This window comes from Pituophis catenifer, unplaced genomic scaffold (assembly GCF_029215685.1).
Source record: "Pituophis catenifer annectens isolate HBS135680 unplaced genomic scaffold, rPitCat1.0.hap2 SCAF_6, whole genome shotgun sequence".
Lineage (NCBI taxonomy): Eukaryota > Metazoa > Chordata > Lepidosauria > Squamata > Colubridae > Pituophis > Pituophis catenifer.
The window spans coordinates 41566807-41590563 of NW_027256886.1; the positions used below are offsets into that span (position 1 = coordinate 41566807).

At 36.5% G+C, this 23757-nt stretch overlaps 2 protein-coding genes across 3 annotated transcripts; both read right to left on the reverse strand.

Moving 5' to 3' along the window:
* Positions 1–989: 989 nt before the first annotated feature.
* On the reverse strand, positions 990–5204 carry MAP6D1 (MAP6 domain containing 1). The gene is made up of 3 exons (XM_070946184.1): positions 4615–5204; positions 2775–2892; positions 990–1067 (listed from the first exon to the last, which is right to left on the reverse strand). The coding sequence occupies exons 1-3, from the start codon at positions 5202–5204 to the stop codon at positions 990–992; spliced, it is 786 nt and encodes a 261-aa protein (XP_070802285.1).
* Positions 5205–8300: 3096 nt separating this feature from the next.
* Positions 8301–21976, reverse strand: PARL (presenilin associated rhomboid like). Of its 2 annotated transcripts, XM_070945182.1 has the most exons (10): positions 21818–21976; positions 19815–19980; positions 18567–18707; positions 16725–16773; positions 14908–15003; positions 11907–12056; positions 10305–10375; positions 9286–9387; positions 8778–8875; positions 8301–8575 (listed from the first exon to the last, which is right to left on the reverse strand). In XM_070945182.1, exons 1-10 carry the CDS (start codon positions 21886–21888, stop codon positions 8479–8481), a joined length of 1041 nt encoding a protein of 346 aa, XP_070801283.1. In that variant the 5' UTR covers positions 21889–21976; the 3' UTR covers positions 8301–8478. The 2 variants fall into 2 exon arrangements, with proteins under 2 accessions (XP_070801283.1, XP_070801285.1); XM_070945184.1 differs by lacking the exon at positions 14908–15003.
* Positions 21977–23757: the final 1781 nt, after the last annotated feature.

A 23757-nucleotide genomic window follows, 5' to 3' on the forward strand; every position in this document is an offset into this window, starting at 1 on the left:
TATTGGGACTCTAGAGGTGCACCTTCTTTGCTGTACCACCTGCCCTCTGGAATGAGATTCCTCTCCCCAGAGATCTGGATGGCCTCCACCCTGCTGCTTTGGAGATCCCTGAAAAACTGGCTTTGTTATTGAAGTCCTATTCTGGGTCATGTGGGTTTACTTTGTTGTTCTATCTTTTGTTCTTTGTTTTTATCATGTATTATTTCATTGTTCTTCATGTTTTTAACCTATGAACTGCCCAGAGTTTTCAGGAGTTGGGCTGTGTAAAAAATTTAAAAATGAAATTAAATAATGAAATTAAATGAAAAAATAAAAAAGAAGAGTTGATCCCTGTAGCTGTTTGTGTTTAAATAATTTGGGAGGTGGCTGAAGGACATGATATAAGTGATTAAAGCTACTCAGCCCAACTGTACTTTCATTCCTATGATGCTTTAATTACTTTTACAAAATAATTGTAATTAAAATAAAATAAAACTCACATTTATGGATTCTCTGTAATGTAATGATTCTCAATAACATGGCATTAAAATGTCTGTAAAAGGGTAGACTCATTTAAAGATGAGTGAAAAGAAGTAACAAAATTTAAAATCTACCCAAATTGTTTTAGGGTAAAATGACCATGAATTAATGGAGATGGAAAATTAATAATGCATTTTATACAATGTGTTTTTTTACTTAAGAATCAGCATACTGCTTAAAATATTGCTTTTTTCCTTGCTAAAGTCAGTGTTTCAAATGGGAACCAAGTCTAGCTAATGGTAATGAGGATCTGTGAATCTAGGTCATTCTTTCCTGTAAATTAGACTATCTTCAATTCAAATTCAAGTATTTATGATTTACATATTCATATTAGATTCATGAACTCTGATAATTACTATGTCTGCTTTTAATAATCCTTTACTTTTATCTCACCAGCACTTACAAAGTTGCATAGCTGTTCATTTTCACAACCTTAAGCTGGTTGAACAGAAAATGATCATGATCCAGATTCATATACTGAGAATGCGAGATGGTGCCTGGAAAACAGCAGAAGGATTTGAAGAAAATTTTGTCTTTGCTTCTGGAATCTAGAGAGGAAAAAGAAAAGGTATGGGGGACTGGTTGTAATACTGGGAAATGATGGATATTGTAGCCCAATAATATACCTACAGAATGATTGCTTGAGGAAAGCGGACCTACATTATTTGATAGCATTTCTCCTGCTAAAGGAATTAAAAATATTATTTCCTGCGCATGGCTTGCCAGCATGAGGATGATTTATCTGGCCACCAGATAAGTAATGCATTTAAACGGAATTTGATTTGTCTGTGATGCTCCATATGCAAGTACCAGGGAGCTAGAGGGAACAGATAATCCCTTAAAATCCGTTATCATGTTTCGAATTACAGATTTTATTCAGATTCCCCCTTGAAATATTTTTTTTAAATTAATGGAGTTAAAATAGGCTATAATGTAAGCTTCTTCAATCCCAGCGAAAATCCCCCAGATATCCACACATAAAAACATACATAATATCTCAAGCCCTTATACACATGACATTTAAGTAATTGCTTATGAACATGTATTTATATTGTGGTTGACAGTTTTAGTATGACGTAAAATCCAAATTGAGGGACACGGTGGCTCAATGGCTAAGACGCTGAGCTTGTCGATAGAAAGGTAGGCAGTTCAGCAGTTTGAATCCCTAGTGCCGCGTAATGGGGTGAGCTCCCATTACTTGTCCCAGCTTCTGCCAACCTAGCAGTTCGAAAGCATGTAAAAAATGAAAGTAGAAAAAATAGGGACCACCTTTGGTGGGAAGGTAACAATGTTCAGTGGGCCTTTGGCGTTTAGTCATGCCGGCCACATGACCACGGAGACATCTTTGGACAGCGCTGGCTCTTCGGCTTTGAAACAGAGATGAGCACCGCCCCCTAGAGTCAGGAATGACTAGCACATATTTTATTTATTTTATTTTACTTTAAATTTATATACCGCCCTTCTCCCTAGGGACTCAGGGAGTATGTGCAAGGGGAACCTTTACCTTTACCTTTTAAGATCCAAATTAAGTACTTTGATGCCAGTAGAAATAGTCTTGTGCACATGTAATACCAAGGCACAAAATGATGACTTATGGATACATAAGGCACAATATGCTGAATTATGAACTAATTCAGTCATTATAGATTAATATGCATGCACACTTTTCATCACTGTTATGTTTTCAAGAACTGAGTCTTTGCAATGAATAATAATTGATATAAGACAATGAGGAAACAAATTGCAACAAATACAAGAAAGTTATATTAATTTTGGTAGGTGTTTGGCTGATTTCAAGAGAAGAGATCACTGAGCTAAATGTGATCTCATTTAAAGCATAGATATTATGGCAAAGGATTGTGCTGCATACAATTAAATCTTAAAGTTCAAGGTATATATCCTGACCTTGTTTTGGTAGTAATTCCATGAATCAACAAGTGGCTCCAAACGAGGATATGTTTAAAACAAGAGGACCCAAAGATTAGTATTGGTTAAATTGGGATTCAATTCAACGTAAATGGATCATGTCCATAGGACTGCTTCTGCTAAATCAAGACACCTTTCCTGACTTCTATTTCTATTGATTTCCAAATTTCTATTAATATTTATTTATTAATAGATTATTATTAATATCTATTAATATGTATTACTTTGAAGCACTTCTTTCAAAACATACCATTTTTTAAAGGGCCTGTTTCCTACTGATCAAACTTTAGCAAATTTCTGCATTCCAAAAGCTTTGTAAAGCACATTACCTTAAAGCCTGACTTGTAGCTAGATTCTTGCACAAAGTGATCTTCTGGAATAATGAACCCTTGTGTTGTCTTTGTAGGCCTGGATCGTTTTCCTGCAGACCATGGGTGACATTCATGTCTAAAATTAATTTGCAAAATGAACGTTAAGTCGATGCTGCTGCTTTGAAAAAAGAAAAGGCAAACTAAATCTGCTTTCCCATCATATACAGAAAGTTACAAAAGTACTTCACTAAATTATTCCATTTAACATTGAATACATATGTGTTTTTTATATAATGTTGATTTGTGAGTAACATTTAAGGTGTTTTTAGAAGGGAAATGTTGAAAGGACTAGGGGTGCTTAGGAGAGCACATAGTCACTGTAAGACTGCCTTGCCTGAAACCTGTATGTGCATCAGTGGTTGAACTCTGGAAATCACATTCCATCAGATTATTATGACTTTCATGGACATTCACAGTGGGGGGAAATATTGATATGTGCATTGTGACTGCACAATTCAAATTCTGACCCTTTTGTATTTACATATAGCAACATCATATAGCAGTATGTAGGATGTGGACCTTGTGTCCTGATACTATTACTCACATTTCATCATTTTGATGAATGCTCAGTCCCTGATTCCTGGGTTATTTCATATATTATTATTTAATAAGCTTTTGTGTGTAAAAAAGGATTGGTTGATAATTACCTGGACACAAATGTTGCTGTGTAAAGGTAGACTGGATGCCTAATGGGCCTTGTTTTTCAAGCAAAGGCAACAAGTTCACTGCAATCAAATTTAACTTGAGGTGACAATACAGATAGAGCCATGTTTTCTTGATTATAGTGTGAAAGCAGCATGCCATTGCCTCTACTCAGGATTTTTTCCCAGTTTTTTCCTACATAGGCCTGAGCTCTTCTAGTAATCTCAGATCCAAATATTAACCAGGTCTATTTTCATAACAAAGAATGGTTAAATACTATAGATGTATTAAAGAAGTTGGGCCAAGACATGAGCAATTCAGGTTCCAACTTGGCTATAAAAGTTGGTGGGTGACTTCAGCCCATTCATTTCTATATTAAATCCAATATATTGTCCATGTTCACAGTAAAACTAATATGTTTAGGAGAGAGGATTCCATGCATTGCTTTAAGCTTTCTGAGAAAAACCAAGATATAAATATCATAGAATGTAAATTACATATAACATAGAAGACTAAATACAATGCAGAGTCCACTGAAAGTATATTTCATAGTGCCAATTTGGTTACATATGTACTGTATAAAGAAAGCAAAAAATGATGTACTGACCTTCCACCATGACAACGAACCCACTTGAGCTCTTGGAGAAAGGACAGGACATTAATCTAAACAACAACATGCTCAGTATATATTTGTGATGAAATGTCTAACTCACTTGGGAACATGAAGGATGAAGCACAACTGGCACAGAAGGAGCAAAACCATTGGGAAAAGATCCCCCAGTGAGGGGACAGGGAAAACATGAGAAAGTGACTCTGCCATAATTCTGCTACAGAAGAGCTGGATAATTGCCTTGGCAGGCTTTCAAGATTGTTATATTACCCTACTATCAGTAAAGTTATCTCCAGAATTCTAGTGGTTCTTATTTCCTGGGTTTGCCTGTCTTGAAAGACTTAAGCATATTCAAGCAGTTGGTTACACATAAACATATATACATACACATGCACACATACACACATACATAAATACATACACATACACACACACATACTGCTACATACATACATACATAATCTAGAAATGGAGCAATGTTGTGCCTTGAAGTCAAGCCTGCAGCTGGGGAGAAAATAGACCACAGACAAAAATTCAAGAAGTTACCTGTAAGAAGTCCTGGCGATACCTGGAGGCGAGGAGGAAGGCCACACCTGTCTGGCGCCAACGTCCTTATTGCTCACCTCCTGCCTCGCCGCCGGCAGCACGTACACGCGAGACCCTGCCAAGATGTCATCGTGGGGAGAGGCGGCAGGGGCTCCGGCGGCCGGAGGTGCCCGCGGGGGTTCAGCTTTCCGACACTCCCCAAGCCAGGGCAGGGTGTCTCTCTTCTGCAGCGGCCACGCTCGAAAATCCTGCTGGTACTGAGTCTCTGCGGCGAAGGGCTCCTTCCGGTGCCTGCCCCCGCTTTTTTTCGACGGCCTCTTGACAACGACCAGGCTGTCCCGCAACGAGGGGGCGGACGCGGAGACCGGCAGGGCAGAGGCTGGCCGCGGAGGGACTTGGGGTCGGCTGCTGGCGGTGCCTCCGGACGGGATCCGGGGCTGCTGAGGGCTGCTGCCCCCACCGCCCGCTTCCGCCCCTTCTTCGATGTCGGAGTAATTGTGGATGGTGAGCGGCACGGCCAGATCCGACTTGTCCAGCTGGTTCCAGAAGCGCGCCAGGCAGCACACTCGGCTGATGCAGGGCCAAGCCATGGCGGCAGCACCGCGCGAGGATGCAGTGATAGATACCGGGACCCGCGGGTGGGAGGTGGGGGTGCCTCAGCGGAGGAGGGGGTGTTCTGCAGCACGCCAAGTGGCTTCCCTGGCTGAGAGTTACTTCCAGCTCGCTTCTCGGTATCAGGCTCCCCCCCTCATACCACACTTTGGTCAATCGGTTTTCTTTAGGAGGCTAGCAAACACGTGATGATAGCTCAGTCATTCATTCCCATCCCCACCCCCTACCCGGGGTGACAGAAGGAGCTTAATGCAGCATTGGTGAGGGATAGAGATAATAGGGGAGGGAAGGGGGGACTAAGGGGTGACACACAGCACCAGTCACCAAGTCTTTCTGCCCTATCATTCTACCTCTTTAGGGAGCATCCTACCCCTACTTAGCTGTAATCACTGCAGCCTACTAGTTCATTCTTATACATGCGTTCCATGAAGAATTTATTATGCATGTCTCCTGCAATCTACATGCATTCCATGAAGAATTTATTATACATGTCTCCTGCAATCTAAAATAGGGGAGAGAGAAACTCCTGTATTAGATTATTAATCTGGAATGAAGGGGGGGGGGAGGAAAAATAAGCAAGTGCCAATGTTCACAAAAACAGCTGGATATTGCAGGAATTATACAAGCACTCCTAATGCACTGAGGTCAGCATTCTTTTTCCTTTACCAGCAGTATTTAAGTAAAACATTTCAGAACTGGTGAAACTGGCCTTTATAAGATTAACCTGCAGTATTTTGTACCAGTTGGTTTGTGAGTGATGCAGAGTGGCAATCCTATGCATGTACATTATACAAATCAAGCTGGAAGTTGATCAGACAATACAGCAGTTATAGACTGTTATCAACTGAAACAGATTAAAAACTATTCTGGACAAGGATTGTACTTGAGGGATCTGGGAAAGGTCAGAAAACAGAATAGCTTTTTTTCTGGAAGTATGTGATCCATTGAGGTCTTGGATATCATCATAAATATTTTCTTGCAGCCTGGTATCTGTTCGATATATGGAAAACATGCTAATAAAATGTTAACTGGGAATTTCTGAGGAAAGCTCTAAGGACAACATACTACTACATGTATAAATTATCAGTATAAATTAGTGGTCCCCAGCACTTAAGATTTCCTAAGAGTATTGAGACCCCTTTGATAGGAAGACAACTCTGTTAATGCATTAAGAGTTTTACTACCAAATTTCGGGGTCTATGAATTACAAAAAGGTATTTTGAATGTATCATTGAAGTAGAGTAGGTCTTTCATGCATTAACCAATCCTTTGCATACTATACAAAAAAAGTAGAAGAAATTATCCACTTGTAGTATGTATAATAAAATGATTTTGGATTAATTTACTTCACAAGGACCATGTAAGTTAGTGAATTCCTTCTACTGTTTGGATTAATGAATACAAAACAAATGGAAACTGATATAGCAGTAATTCATGAGCAAGTTCATAATTTAGAATCAATGCAAGAATCAAGTTTAGAGCATGCATTATTATTGTCAATTCCTAACTTTTCCACTATAATATATGGAAATGGATTAAAAGATATTTCACCTTTGAGTCTGTTAGTTGCCTTATTAACACTGGTCCTCTGCATCTACATTGCTTGTAGGCCCTCCTGCTGTAGTAATTATTGTGTTATTTGTAACAACTATTGTCATAAAGGATGTTTACATTCCCTTATCGTCATCCTTTGGGTGGCTTGTATATTATCATATCGAAACCCACCCTCTTGCTGTCCACCCCAAGAGGGAGGAAAGGAATGGGAGAATGTAGTAGTATAACTGGATGTCTGCCACATATGTTGAAATATATGCACCCATTTTTAGGTATGTCTTTAGTTAGCTTAGAGATAGCAGTGTATTTGTATTACCTAGTATCCAATACTGTAACCCTGCACAAGAGTCAGTTCATATAAATCAGACAGCTGTCCTTCTAGGGTGGAGGAATGTAATAGTGTAACAAGACATAATATAAACATTGCTGTTTATGGCACAGGTTGATGGTATTAGAGTTGATATTGTAAACATGATATAAAACAATGGGGCCAACTGTTTATCAAAGCATTTCAGGAGAAGGCTCACAATGTAATTGTATTAGTCGCTTTATCTTTGTTTCAAATATAATTGACAAAATGTGTGTTTAAGTTCTAACTTTATCCAGGTATCTGCTGGCAGGGAGCCCAATGAACATTGCAAGTGTATTCCAATAAGGTATACTTTCTGGCTTTTATCTCTAAATGCTTTGGTCTTTTTTTCAGGCAAGAATGTTCTCACACAATCATCTAGAACAGACATACTATTCCCAGGAAAGTGAGTGCCATACATATTGTGTGTATGTGTATGCGCCTTATTGCAGAAGGCAAGTGCAGTGACAAAGAAGGCACACTTCCTTGGTCCCACAAGATAACAAAGTTTAATTGAGAGGACCTGGAGTGCATTATCTTTGCTTGAATATGCTAGGCAGATAGAAATGGAAATAGATGGCACACAGATAACACATCCAGTGCCATGAAGGGCTTTAGAAGTGATAACAGGCATCTTGAACTGCACCTCAGAAACCAAGTGACAACTCATGCAGCTTGCTTGGCTGCAACACAAGGGCGTAACGAGAAGTGCCCACTATGGCTTACACCACTGCATTCTGAAACACTTGTAGCTTCTGGATAGTTTTCAAGAGCAGGCCCATGTAGAGCAAATCACAACATTCCAGTCATGAAGTGACCATGTCATGAATGGTTATTTAAAGGGGCTTCAGGGAAAGTGTACAATTGGTACACAGGATGAATCTGTGCAAGGCCCTCCTGATCACAGTTGCTATCTGTTCATTGAGCAATGGCTACAAGGGAGATACAAAATCATGATATCTGAGAATACCTTCTGTATGTGTCTATTCATATTAAATACAGGTAGCTGAAGAATGAAAAATTTCCTCTAAAAGTGGTATTGGGATTGTTGCTTTAAGAACTATTGTTCTATCATCATTTAAAAATGAATTAATCAGATGATCCAATTTTAATTCAGCTCTAAGATACTTCAAAAAGGGATACAGCCTTACTCAGTAATAAGGTACACATCTTTGTTTCAGGTATACAATTTTATTTACCAAGCGTATTTATTTTCATTGTGGGGCTAGAAGTTGAAATCTTAGTAATTAGTATGTAGTTATGATCTAATCAATACACTATCTTGTGTCCAATACGTGGGCTCATTTCAGTGCAAATATATTCTGAAATGCAGCAGCTGAGAGTCCGCTTCATTTATTTGGCCTCCATGTCTTCACTGTATGCCATGCTTTCACCACTGGTTCTCTATTATTCCATATTAGCTTATTCCCATACATTACATACCATCTTGAAAGAAAGAAACAAAAGAAATTTTTCACAAAATACATAAGAGAGATAAAAACTGCTTATAGACAAAGGTAATTCATGACTAAAATAATTCTTAATAGTAAAGTCAGACCCAAGAAAATGACAATTTGCATGATCTTTTTGAACACAAGAAAAATACAGTGATATGTCACATTTATCATAACACAATATGAATACTTACATGCCAAACAGAACTCCTCCAAGATGTGATGCATGATCAAAAAACCTCCAACCCAAGATAAGTCCTACACTGTCCAATGCAATAATAGCTTTTAAAGCCTAGAAATGAATAAATGATCTATTAGTAAAATACAATAAGTAGCAAAGCTACTACAGTTATAAACGTATCAGAAACATTTATCCCATACTCATAAATTAGCATCTGCTATGCAGTCAACAGTATAATGATAAAATGTACAATTATACTAAATTCTGATTTGAATATACATTTTTTAACAGCTTAGCCTCTGTTCCTAATATGCAAACTAGAAATGTCTTAAGAATCCAAAAGTTTTGCCTTAAAAATTCAATTCAGTGTAAACAAAAGCCACACTGCTTCATATTATCAGTCATCTAGACTTAAATAAAATGTTCAAGTTGTACCCAATTTTGAAATATAACAAAGAAAATTGCTCAGGTATACATAACAGGTAAAAAAAAATTCTAAACAATTATTCAAAGCTACTTACATTTCCAGCAGTAAATGTGAACATTGGAAGAAATATTATAGCTAGCTTGGCTTCTGGTATCTTTGTACATACAGCTCCAAGGACAGCCATTATAGCCCCTGACTAAAATCACATGAAAACAGGACATACATTAACATGCTCAGTCTTAAAAGTTGGGACTATTTTTTGTCCCAAAATGCAATTGCATAAAAATTCTTTTTCACTTTTTTCAAAAGCCAAATACAGGGAAAAGATGCTTAAGGATTTTAGCTATACAGTAGACAACCCACACACTAACAGCTACTTTAAAATAATTTTGTCTGTGACATGTTCCTTATGAATATCATTTTTTCTGCCTATGGATCAGGATTTTCTTTAGATAACCCTAGAAAACCACAATTAAAAATTAGCTGTTTTATTGGAACTAGTCCAGCTAATTCAGATGGACTAAACTCAATGAGTGAGATTGATGTGGTAGTTAAAGGCACTGAAAGACTGTGAGTTCCAGTTCTGCCTTAGTCATGAAGTCATTGGGGTCAGCCCGAGGAAGACAAGAATGGCAAATGACTTTCAAAGTCTTTCCAAGAAAACTACATAGGCTCATCCAGGCAGCACCCGGGAGTCAGGACTGATTTGAAGATATTTACCCTCTTCCCCCAACCAGACAATTAATAGAGAGAACCAAGCAGATAGCTGTAATATTTAAAAAAAAATAGTTACAATTGCAAATAAATTCAAAGTGATCAACTTTTCAAGAAGCAAGATTATTGCAAGTTTGAATTATCACAAAAACTGAAATGGGTACTTTTTTAAAAAATCAAGTAGTTCATCTAAAACACAAAATATTAAACCTAAAAATAATCCTATTTCTTGGTAGACTGCAATTTATAGAAAAATCTCAACATTATATTAGAACATTATGCTAATCTTCACTGTAGCTTTTTAAAAAGACATTTTAAAACTTCTGTTAAAGCAAAATACAGTAGGCTTCAAAATGTATCTAAAAACCATCTATTTTATAGACATTTAATAACACTTACAGCTCCAAGTGATGGTCCAAACTTCCCAGTGGCCATTTTGCAGACATAACTGACAAATGTCGAAACAACCCCTAGAAAGATTTTTTTAATAGAAATATAAATTCACTGAAAACCGTAGCCATAAAAAATATGTTTGCTTTACTATCCCATCTCAAATGTTCAACAAGACATTTATTTGTTATCTGATAAATTTATTTGCTGCCTATCTGTTTGTGGGGTTATTTTAGGTGGCTTAGAATGATAAAAAAGGAAGAAAGCAAAAGGAGTGTAAACAAAACAGAATAATAGAACAACAAAATAAACAATGAAAAAGAACACTATGAGCATCATATGGTATCAATATGCTAACCAAAAATGATTTTTTTATCTTCTTTCTATAGATAAGTAAATAATTATTGGTTCACACACAAGTGGACTTGCCTGTTTTTGATTTAGTGTACTCTCTGAAGTCAGCCATTGCAATTTGTAGACTCTTATGTTTGGCTTAGTATATTATGTAAACAAAGTCTATTATTACTTCTTCAAAAGTAGCTTGAAGTAGGTTGAGAGTCCATCAATACACTGATGACACTCAGTTGTACATCTCCACCCCAGACCACCCCAATGATGGGGAGAAATAGGCTCAGACTCAACTCTTCCAAGACCGAGTGGCTGTGGCTTCTGGCGTCCCGATATAGTCAGCTGGTACCATCGCTGACTATTGGGGGTGAATCTTTACCCCCCACAGAGAAGGCTCACAATCTGGATGTCCTCCTGGATATACGGCTGTCTTTAGAAGAACATATGACGGCCGTGGCCAGGGGGGCTTTTTATCAGGTTCGCCTGACCTGCCAGTTGCGGCCCTTTTTGGACCGGGACGCCTTACGCACGGTCACTCACGCCCTTGTCACCTCCCGGCTGGACTACTGCAATGCTCTCTACATGGGGCTCACCTTGAAGAGCACTCGGAAGCTCCAACTGGTCCAGAATGCGGCCGTGGGGTGGTTATGGGCGTGACTCATTGCGCCCACGTGACACCTTTCCTGCGCAAGCTGCACTGGCTCCCAGTGGTCTTCCAGGTACGATTCAAGGTGTTGGTTACCACCTTTAAAGCGCTCCATGACTTAGGACCCGGGTACCTTCAAGACCGACTTCTGCCACCAGTAGCCTCCCACCGACCAATTCACTCTCACAGAGAGGGACTCCTCAGGGTGCCATTGGCCAAGTTATATTGGCTGGCAACACCCAGAGGAAGGGCCTTCTCTATGGGAGCTCCTGCCCTGTGGAACGAACTGCCCCCGGAAATACGCAAGATCTCCGACCTCCGTGTGTTTCGCTGTGCCCTTAAGACCCTGCTGTTCCACCAGGCAGGGCTATCTATGTAAATGATTTTAAATTGGGTGTTTTAAATTGTGGGTTTTAAATTCGGGCCGAAATTGTTTAATACTTTTAACTATTTTAAAACTGTTGTTTGTATTCTGTGTTTTTAATTGGCTGTACACCACCCAGAGTCCTTTGGGAGAAGGGCTTCACTGCCCAAACTCAACCCAAAGGCAAGTACAAAAATACACAAACGATTAAAAAAAACACATCAAAGGCAGAGTCAGATTTGAAATTTATTACCTGCAGAAAGGTATACTGCCATGAATTGCTCACGTCCCAGAATAGAAACTATGCTGGTAGAGAAGCTCCATAAAACATACATGTTGGCTACCATATGTAGAAATGAGAAATGACTAAAGGTGGATAGCAACATGGGAAAACACAAGACTCCTATATTAAGAAAGGAAAAAAATATTTACTTTAAGCATTTTATTTCTGGATATTTATAAGTTGAACTGTTAAGAAAGTGGGCAAAAGAAAACAGACTTGCTATAAGTTAGTTTTCAATATTCAGCTATAGAAAGTTTTGAAAAGATTAGTAGCACAGATGCTGATGATCAAAACTAGACTCCAGGATCATCAAGAGAACAATTCTCCTATTAAAAGGTAGCACACACATTTGGTTACAATATACTTCTTACAATGCATTGATAGAATTTTCTCTGCACTCTAAATTTGGTATATTACTATTTGTCAGAATGCAGGTCATTAATATTTATCCCCAGAAGCTGTAAAAGATCAATTATAAGTTTTGTGGAATTTTAATGAGCAACATATTAATTACAATTAACTGATAAGGTAATAATAACTATATGCTATTCAACTTCAAACAGTGCCAGATCTAAAAAATGAAATATAGGAGCATGATTTCTCATCTTCAATTATGAGTGAGTTTCCTTGAGCTTCAGAATCTCAGAACAGCTATCTCTTTAGCCCTTGCTCATCGGCCTAGTGAATCTTATCATAATGCAATCAGCTTGTATTTGGAACAGATTCTATGATACTTTTTCTCTATTTCCAAGATGACATATTACTAAGATATTGGCAACATTCCCCTCCATTTCCTAGAAAATTCTTAATAGGTTCATACCGCTTTTGTTATTTCAAAGGAGGCACACAGCTGCAACAAAAATTGTCCCTAGTAACTTATTTTAGAAAAAAAATCTCAAATAAAACATCAACAGAATTCCAAAAATAGAGAACCGCAAGATGGGATTGAGAGGGCAGAGTCAGGTTGTTTACATCTGCTGCCTCAATTTGCAGCTATACAAAGCACTTTTAGTTGGCCTTGTATTGTGCTTCCTTATGAAGGGCTCTGCGCAAAAATGCCATCATTTACTAGCTGAATTAAGTCCACTTAAGGATAAAGATAAGGATAAATGAGACAGCTTTCTGCAACCTAATGTTTTTTAGATGCTTGGACATGTATTCTCAGAGTTTTTTGAAATAGCCAAGCAGACAGGTAATCTTGAGATTTCAAATACCTGGGAGGTACCCAGGTTAGGAAAAGGCTGAATAATTTTTTTGACAATTTAGTACTTTATCAAAAGCTCTCAGCTTGAATCTCCAACATCAAATATGGCTGTCAGAAATCTTGGTGCTGCCCTAAGAGGTGTTCAATAAATCCTAAAATACAAAGTTATGACTAGAGGATGTCCCCATACATTTTACAGTTGGGATGTCCAACTTTTTTCAAATGAAAGTTACATTTTGTCTTTGAGTGCCATGTCATGTGGCACACACTCAAAAGTAATGACTGGAGCCAGGATATAACTTAATTTATATAATTTAATTGGAAAACGCTATATATTAAAGACAAGTGAAAAACTACTAATCAGAATGCTTGTGTCTCACATCACTCTGGAGTAGCACAGCTGATGATGATCAGAATTATGGAATCCAGCATATAACAAGCATCTCTTGTTATGCTGGATTCCATAATTCTGATCATCATCAGCTGTGCTACTCCAGAGTGATGTGAGACACAAGCATTCTGATTAGTAGTTTTTCACTTGTCTTTAATATATAGCGTTTTCCAATTAAATTATATAAATTAAGTTATATCCTGGCTCCAGTCATTACTTTTGAGTGTGTGCCACATGACATGGCACTCAAAGACAAAATGTAACTTTCATTTGAAAAAAGTTGGACATCCCTATTTTACTTGAAAAAGATAAAAATATATTTGGGACTATGGCTTAGAGATAGGAAAGAAGGTGCCTGATTACCCTGTTTCCCTGAAAATAAGACATCCCCTGATAATAAGCTGAATCGGGCCTTTGAGCGCATGCACTAAAATAAGTCTCCCCCCGAAAATAAGCCCTCCCTGAAAATATTTAACCTCAGGTAAGACTGCAAGAAGAGCCCCATCTTACTCCACGTGCCCCAAAATAATAAGACCTCCCCGAAAATAAAGCCATGCACTTATTTCGGGATTCAAAAAAATATAAGACAGGGTCTTATTTTCGGGGAAACACGTTATATCTCTGCTATAAATCCAAAACTATCTACATCCTAAACATTTTGAATTTCTGTCATAAAACCCTTTATTATGGGAAAGTGAACTGGGATTGGATCTTTTTAGAACATGTTTTCTTTGAATATTCATTCAAAAATACAAAATGAAACATAAACGCACAAATAATAGCAAAAAAATGGAATGAAGAATTTGTGATGACAAATGATTGCAAAACAAGATTTACTTCTTGTTAAAAATATTCATACTCTAGTGGGTTTTTTTAAATGAATAAAGGAAGCAAATCAACTAATATTTACCTCAGAAGGAAAGTTGGAAATAACAATTTATTGGAACTATTCTAAAACATTTAAAAGTGAAGAACTTTTTAGCTCAACAATTGGGATTGCTATCAAGCTTGTGTTCACATTTTGTTAAGAGTACATCAAACACATGCAATTTATTTTACTAATCTGATATTTAATTTAAATAATTACCTTTAATTAATTCAAAAGTAAATTATTTCAAGAAATCATTTATCTTATATTGTCTACGTTACAGTGTTAACATTGGGCAAGAAAGAAACCTATTATGTAAGATATTTATGATAAAACTGTAACCGGTATCTCATATTGTAAGCTGTATAGCTCATATTGTAAGCATATTGTATTCCTTTACACAAAAGGAAACCAGATTATTTATGTGACTCAAACCAAATATGATTCCACATTAAAAATCTAAGGCAGCAAGAAGCTGTATAATTTTCATGCATTATATTATACTCACGAGAAGCTGGATTAGATGTGAAATATGTGACCATTATCCGGCTCAAAGCAGGTATTCGCCATAAGCAGAATACAAATACATTTGCAGCTATAATACCTGTGAATAAAAGAAAAATTTACTGATAAAAAAGAAAATGCTTCAATTTTTAGTGTTTACAAGGCCAAAAGTAAGTTATTACAAATACAAGTTAGAACATAATTATATTATGCAGTAATTACATAATGCAGTCATTTTAAATATGAAATCATCCTTATTCATATACCCATATGGTAATTGTTTTATAGAACTACTTGAATAAATAGATAATATAGAAAATACTAAGGTAGCTCCATACATTCCTACTTTTATTTGTACCAATTGAAGAAACACTGAGGTAATTAAAAGACTGCATATCTAGAAATGGGTGCATCACAGGGCAAGAAGTTTTGAATCAACTAATTCAAATGGGCTCACTCATTCGTCCAAAATCCAGGACCTATGATTCCCATGGGATTAAAATTTGGCAAATGTGTGGCTGCCTTGGTGCTGTTGCACCACTGCAATCATCCATAGTCATGTGATTGCCATTTCCAACATTCTGTGCTTCCTACAAGGAAAGTCAATGTTTGCTCCCACTGCTTTGCTTCTGTTTAGGTAAAGAAATATCTCTGAAATAACTCACGGGTTGTCTAGTGAGTTCTATTCCCCTTCCTAAAATATACAACAGTTGCTTATTTCACTTATACCATTTATCCAAAAGGAAAATTCTTTAAAAATATCCAAAGAATAAACAGAAATGAAATACAAGCAAAAAAAAAATAATGTGCAATACCCATCTTCTCCAATTTATCATTTTAGGATTGCCAAATCTACTGAAAACAATCATGTAGATTTTTTCCCACCTGTCCAATAAATCTGTGCATTTGATACTCTTGTATACAGATATGGCACATATATTGTGTGCAGAAATCACACTGGAAAAGGGGGCAGAAAAATAAAAAGTGTATTGAATTAATAGCAAGTAATTAAAACATTAACTGAAAAATAGAAAATAGATTTATATAAAATTTCTTATAGATAAAAAAAACATCCTTAAGAACAACTCCTTCTTCTCTAGTAGAAACAGAATAAAAGTAAGACAAGATGGAGAAAAACTGCATTGAGAAGAAAATAGAACTGGATGAAAGAAGAAGTATTGATTAGGCCTTACAAAGAGGGTTACATTAATTAAGCAAGCAACCCATGTAAACTAAGCCATTATGACTAATCTTTTGGGAAATTTTCAAAGGTAAACAGATTTTTGCAGCCATTTGATCTCTCATCTTTCTGAACATTTTTCTGTTTATGTAAAGGAAGAGAATGATGCAAGTCATAGGTAACTAACTGGGAGAAAGACATGTCTTCCTATGAATAAATATGATATATATATTATTTTGACATACAGTTAATAAATCAAATGAATTTCTAACATCCTAATATATACTACTTTCTATGCAAGTCAAATAATTATAACAAAAAATGACATCTTGTGTGAACTAGCCCGAATCATTAGTTTCTATAGTAAGAAAGAGGAACAGGCCAATATTATCAATTCTATAGATGGAATAATCTGAGTTGAACAAAATGTTATATCCCATTAAAAACTGCCAATCTAATAGTTAACTACTGTATCATTAAAACAGAGTAAATTACATGGAGAATCAAAATATCTACTGGACATGACTGCCTTATGTGTATTAATTTGTAAGCATGGTATGAAAGCCATCCAGTAACATACTGTACCTGTTTGCCTCATTTCTCTTCCTGAGAATGTCTAATACTTGTAAGCTAACACAAACCTGACACAGCCCGTTGCCCGTTGCTAAGACTGTTCCACCAAAGATTAATCTGAAAAAGAACCAGCAATATTATTATTCTGATACGTCAATAAAACAGCCTTCCCCAATCTAATAACCTCCTGATCAACTGGATTACAACAGACAATTATAAGGAAGCTGATACTATGGAAGATATTAGGTTGTAATATACACAGTATTTCAAAGCAGTTTAAATTTAATTAATCTCTTTCATTAAGCAGGTTTTTCAAATAAAGAAATATTTAGGAATTAAGCTTTTAAACAAAATAAACTCTTATTACAGTACATACCCAAATACAGGATGATTTCATTTTTAAAAATCTATCATTTTTCGCAAATTGTATAAAATAACAAACAAATCTATGCCAATTCTTCTTAATATGGCCATTTTAAAAAGAAATAACATCTGCTTGAAGGAACCATCCAAAGTAAACTTCAAACTCTCACATTCTGATACATTATTAGTTCATCAACTATATTATTGTAATGGGATAAAAGAGAATCAGGAATCAACACTGAAACTTGCTTCCTTATTTACCACCACACCATTCTTTTACCAGAACTTTAAAAGAAAAAAAATAAACCTTAACTATATACTTCTAAAGATCTCTTGTAGGATATCTATTTGAGGGAAATGGGTGGTTCAGAAATGTGAAAAATAAATAAAATATGTACTACTTCTTAGATACTGATTTGCCCACACAAAGGGGAATGGACCCCACAATTAGCACTGAATTTTTATAATGCTATCTTATTAAAGGATGGAATATTCACTTCTTTAAACAATCTTTTGGAAATACTTTTGTTCAAAGAATGTTTCTCCACTGAATTTTGTAAGTGGAACTTTCTTCCTCGGCTTCACATGACACCAGACTACCTCAACTAGAAAAATCCCCTAACTGAAGGAGAAATCCTGGAAGAGCCAGAAGGACTAAAACATGATGGAATGCCAATGTAATGACCTATATAATTTTGTTATGTAACAATTCATAACAAAATTTGTTATATAACAAATTTAAAACAGTGTGTATGTGCCCTTGCACATATGTAGAGATATATCCAAATGAATCATGGTTTGCAAAATAACCATTTTTTTGGAATATGGTTGGCTGAGCATGAAACATGAACTATAAAATAAGAAACAAAGCAACAGAAAATATGCAACAGAATAGCCAAATGAGATATGAAAAAATAATAGAGGAAATATTTAGGTCACCAGACATAACACAAGTCACTTTAACCTACTTTCTTCCCACAGGCTTTTTTCTCAATCCACACATACTTTGATTTGTTAACTACAATAGAAATTGTTTTAGAGATTGTTAACTACAACAGAAACTACAACAGAAATTGTAATGGATACTGGAACTAGTATAAAATAAAACAACCATACTACTTTACAAAAATATTGCAGTCATATCTGATATTCTGCTGACTTAACTAATTCTAGTCCTTTAAAATACAATTCTTTCCATCACTCAATTCAAGCAAGCTAATAGGTCCAGCAATCTTAATATTAAATATTTTATATATTTTCCTAATGTTGACTCTTGAAATATGTTAATCCAGTTAACACTTCCTGAATATTATTGCAGGAAAAATTAAAAGAGCCTCTGCAATAATGACTACATTCTTAATAACAATAATAGCAATATTCTATTATAGCTTTTCCAAAACCAACACCATTCAGATGCATTAGACTAATTATGATAATCCATAGCTATTTTGGCTGGGGAATTATTTATCTTGATGAAATATATTGAATCATAATGCGTAATACAGAACAGAAAGAAACTATTAGAACACAGAGTAAAATGTTTCTACCTGCTTTCTGAAATGGACTCCTTTTTGTGGTTGTATTCTATCCAGCCAGTCTGCTTGAGCATTTTCAAAATAGTTTTGGAACTTGGTTCTGAGATGTTCATATTGCCAAATAGCAGCTGTTCCAAAAGCACAGCCTGAAAACTAAAAAATGTTAGAGATAGATTTAATCAAAATTTCAGACAAAACATGATTCATTAAGATGGAGACAGTAGCAGACATACTAATACAATGGAAATGTTCCAATTAAGCTACAAAAGAAATTGCATTGTAACATCAGTGATTACAGTAAGAGAATACATGAACTCTGAATTCATGGGGTCTTCAGACTGAAAGTACAACAGTATGACTTTTACATTTAAATACTCTGAAAATGTGCCTACATTGTCCATACTGCTGCTGTAGATTGTCTAAACAAGCATTATCTTCTATAAAAATTTGCAGCATATTATTTGCTTCAGTTTTGTTAATACTAATAATATTCTGTAGTGACAGAAAATTTGTGAACCCTTTGTACCATCTGCTATTCTGTATTACTGTAACCTACAATATATTCAGATCTCATGTAAATAAATAAACTCTGGTTAAAATATAACACTTCAAATGGTGTATATTTCATATTTTTATTGAACATATTGAGCCAATGTTCATTGGTCATGTTGGGAAAAGGGTGTGATAAGGGGTATGCTAAGAGAGATGTTCCAATCAATCAGAGATTCAATGGTTGCCAATGAAATGTATTATGTCACATGACAACAATCGTAAACATCAACAGAATGCTTTTACAAAAAGAATTTTTTTTATTTCAAAATGGATGAATCAAAGCTCTAACTTTAACCCAATTCAAATGATGTTACATGATATGACCAAGTAGTTCATTTACAAAAGCACAAAAAATATCAATGAGTTTGTGCACAATTTATCAATGATTCAGGAAAGGTTTGGTGAAGTTATTTCTGCTAAAGGAGATAAGTTACTAAATCTAAAGCTTCATAAATTTCTTCCAACAAGGACAATGGTAGTTGGTTCATGGTGTTGAAAAAAGACATGACACAGTATATCATTTTAAGGTTTCTGTTTAACCATAAGCTCTTTACCTATTAATAGAACTCGAGGAAGCTTAGGTGACATTGTAGCAGACAGCACTATAGGATTACAGATATTTCTAAATGGTTTGCAAATATTCATTCATCAGAACTGCTGCCAACTACAGCAGTTGGCAGCAACATGGAATTATCAACAAATTATTACCCCAATTGTAAAGAAGAAAGGTTTCACTAGCTTCTTTAATGAACGGGAAGATTCATGAAAATCCAGGTCTTTAACTGGAGGAGTCAAACTGCTTTTGTGTAGCTTAGTGCCAGTTTTCAGTGCTGGTCTTCTGAATCCATTTTTTGGTTGTGTAAACAGAATAGACCTGTTGAAAGAATACATTTTAATCATAAATTAAGTTAACCTGTGGAAAAATGGGGACCAATAAAATGATAAGTAATAATAAAAAACTTTAATCATAAAATATTTTGAAATGTTTCCAACTTGCAAAGAAATATTAGTTTCTGTCAATCAGATGTAAAAGCAAACTTCCATTTCTACTGTAACTTTACTATAATGTACATTCTAGATGTACAGGCAATGTTGTACAAGAACATTGTCAGAATAAAAAAATCTCATATCCTATTAACTACCTTACTTGTCCTATTATGTAAATACATTATTTTTGCTTATATTCTACCTCAGGGGTCCAATAATATAAAACTGATACATGGAGAATGGTTTTCAGTGAAACCTTGTGCACAAAGAATTACAAATGAAACTTATAAAAAATTGCTTGTTACAATTGCAACCCATCTACTATTCAACATTTAGAATACTTTGATGCAAGGAGACTCAAGGATGATTCATGTGTGGAAAAAAAAGTAACTTCTCTAAATTCAAGTTCTACTATCTATTATTTAGCAGTACTTTTCAGAAGAAACCTTCAGAAACTAGAATTTTTCACTACTCACTTAGAACAAAAACTATTTCTTCTGGTTGAGCAATTTTCAGATTTATTGCTTAAATACTCAATTGACAATATTATATGTGAGCACCTAACAAAGTATTGGCTTCAGGCTCAATCGCACCCCAAAGTACCAACACTCTCTGGAACCAGCTCCAGAAAAAGGAACCACCATAACATCAGCCCAGAAGGATACCACAACTAATAGTATTAAAAGTCAGTGAAAGATCAAGGACAGCATGACAGATATGCTACCATTCTGAGCCCACTAAAGGTTATTGGCAAGTGTGATCATTGCCATCTCAGTACTACAGCCAATCCTAAATCTTGATTGAAATGGTCCAAATAACTTTTTCTAAGCCCAACCACCTTACAGGGTTGTTGTTTTGGAGGAAATGGAAGGAATAATGTTCACTGCTTTAATTTACGCAATTAAGTAATAAAGGCGGGATAAAAATATAAATCAAAATAAATCATGTGTGGCAAAGACTTTAATCCAATAATTACATCAAAAGAGTTTCACACAGCCGTTTCTTCAAACATTACGTATTCAAATATTGTTATGAATTGTAACGTAATAATGATGTAAAATATAGACTGAGTTATGCTTGTTTTAAATATTAGCAGTTATCCACAACTGGAGAAAAAACAAAGACACTATACCTTACGGAGAAGAAAATATTGCAAAAGTTAAAAGGTTCTGTTAGGCTGCCTATTACTGTCACCAGTTCAAAGACGAAAACATCCACACTCCAAATATCACACCCAAATATGATTTTTATGGCGAGTCAACTCCTTTCGCTTTCTTAGCATCCCTTCCTAGTGCTCTTAGCCGGGAACAGAAAAGGACTTCACTGTGTTTTCCCCCGATATAGTCCTTATAATAATTTAAGCCACTTTTCCCACCATTTCAATTTCCAAGAGTAGCCATCCGAAGTTTTGTTGCTTTTTTCCCTATACTGCCCACGCTGAAGTTTGCAGTAGTATTGCAACTCCTCCCTCTATCCGCCTACGCTCCGTCGGAGCCCGTCAATGGCTATGTCCACACGCCCATCTTATTTCATCATTAACTACAGTTTGTAAATTAATCAAATACTTGGGCTCGCATGGCAGGCGCTTAACACGAGATTCACGCTAGGCGGAAATATGGATAGCTAACTTGTCAGACAGAGGGCTTAGCAATGAACGTTTAGCAATCCCTTCTCCGCCCACGGTTAACTCTATTTTTACCTGAAGTTATGTTATATCGTCTTACCTGCGGGCCCATGGTCCACCACCCCATAACTCTTGCTTCACCCAGACACGGCTATAGCACTTCCACCCCATTTTCTTCACCTTCCCAAAGTAATAGTTCCGGGTTAGCAGCCACAATTATCCGCCATCCTGAAGCCGCTGCCCTTACTCATCTGATGGCGTCATGTCGCCGAAAGGAAGCAAGAAGGGTCCTATAGCTTTTCTCTAGCGTATGGCTGAGAAGGAATAGCCTTAGTCCCGCCTCCGCACTGAAGTGGTTGGTTTCCGTGGTCTCTTCAAAGGCCAAATGACTTGTTGCCTCCCGCTTTCGCCCCCCTCCCCACGCGTTCCGTTCTAGTCTTTAAGCGCCATTTTAAAACAATTGAGGTCATTCTTCCGCTTTTTTTAAAAGTTTATTTCCGCGGATCTCAAAGCTGACTCGCAAACAGTGACTTTGCCCTTGTAAAAGAGATGTTTGAGTAGTATAACATACGGAAAGAAGAAACAAAGTGCGTTTATTAATGTGGGCAAGAGCAATAAGAAGCAGAAGTCACTGCCAGGGGCATCTGCTCTGAAGAGTTATTGCTGTGACCAGCAGAGCTCTGGAAGCAGCCATGAAAAACACCTGCAATATAATGGATTTCTGGACTAGTACATTTCCAGAGGAAATACCGCTATTCAGTATCTGTAGCATTTAATTTTGTCCATATAGAAAAGATTACAGATAATCTTGTGAGGATGTTTGAAGCAGGGCTTCTGAATTTAGGATTTCAGCATCTTTTCACTAACTGTGAAGTCTTTGGTGCTCTCTGAGTTTGGTTATTTGCTTGCAGATGTTTCATTACCCAACTATATAGCAACATCTATGCAAGTAAATGTGGAGCTTGCTTCCTGTTATATACAGTAGCTTGCCATTGTATTATTTGTATGCAATATACAATAGTTTGTATACAGCTTGTATACAGTAGTTTGCCATTAAGTTAACTATATAGCTAATCCCAGGAACTAGGGCAAAATGATCAAATTAAGTGTGTATAAAAGTATAAATTCTTGTACTTCTGGTAAATGTCACCTTTTTGTGATATTCGGCACTGTAGGAAGTTAACACCACCCCTCTCCTAGAAAAATGAAATAGTCTAGGAAATATTTAAAAGGCACAATATTGTATTTTCCCTAAAGGAGAAACATGTTTCTAAAGACATAAACTCAGCTTCCTGCCCCCCCTGCCCCCCTCAAGCAGATTTTGGTGCCAACCTATCTACAAGACAAAAGGCTGGGCCATCTTATCTACAAAAAAAGACCTTCACCTTCAGGACATGATAGGATTAGCCCTCACTCAAGATCCAAACCAGAACAAATCCATTAAGCCATAATAGGAATTGCCCAAGCCCCTTCATTACATCATCACCTAGCAAGATTCAACCAAGCTTGGGATTCAAGACAACCTACAAAGTTACCCCTGCGTGGCCCCATGGGAGTCTGACAGCCAATCGGAGTACATTTATTTTATTTTTATTTGTTTGTTTGTCAAACATGTACATGATAGCAGGTATGAATATGAACATGGACATGAATGAAGGAAATTAATACAAATAAATGGGGACAGGAGGACAGGACGGTAGGCACACTGGTGGGCTCATGCACACCCCTTTACAGACCTCAGGAGCGGCATGAGGTCCACAGTAGACAGTTTAAGGTTGAAGCTGTGAGGGTTTGAAGATGTAACAATGGAGTCAGGTAGAGCATTCCAGGTGTTGACTGTTGCTGAAGTCATATTTTCTGCAATCGAGTTTGGAGCTGTTTACCTTGAGTTTGTATCGATTGTTTGCCCGTGTATTATTGAGGATGAAGCTGAAGAAGTCGTTGACAGGTAAGACATTGTAGCAGACAATTTCTTACACACATTTCTTACACAAGAACAGAAAGCTCCAAGGCGGGGCCGAAGAGAGGGTATAAATCTCT

Bases quoted from the DNA above. Each gene is read 5' to 3' on its own strand.
- MAP6D1 (XM_070946184.1), bottom strand. From the start codon at position 5,204: ATGGCTTGGCCCTGCATCAGCCGAGTGTGCTGCCTGGCGCGCTTCTGG. The intron at 2,893-4,614 runs GTAACTTCTTGA...AATTAATTTTAG, and splicing joins ATCGCCAGGACTTCTTACAG to ACATGAATGTCACCCATGGT. The intron at 1,068-2,774 runs GTAATGTGCTTT...TTTCCTCTCTAG, and splicing joins GCTACAAGTCAGGCTTTAAG to ATTCCAGAAGCAAAGACAAA.
- PARL (XM_070945182.1), bottom strand. From the start codon at position 21,888: ATGGGGTGGAAGTGCTATAGCCGTGTCTGGGTGAAGCAAGAGTTATGG. The intron at 9,388-10,304 runs GTAAGTGTTATT...ATGTGATTTTAG, and splicing joins TTGGACCATCACTTGGAGCT to TCAGGGGCTATAATGGCTGT. The intron at 8,576-8,777 runs GTAAGTATTCAT...CTTTCTTTCAAG, and splicing joins GGAGGAGTTCTGTTTGGCAT to ATGGTATGTAATGTATGGGA.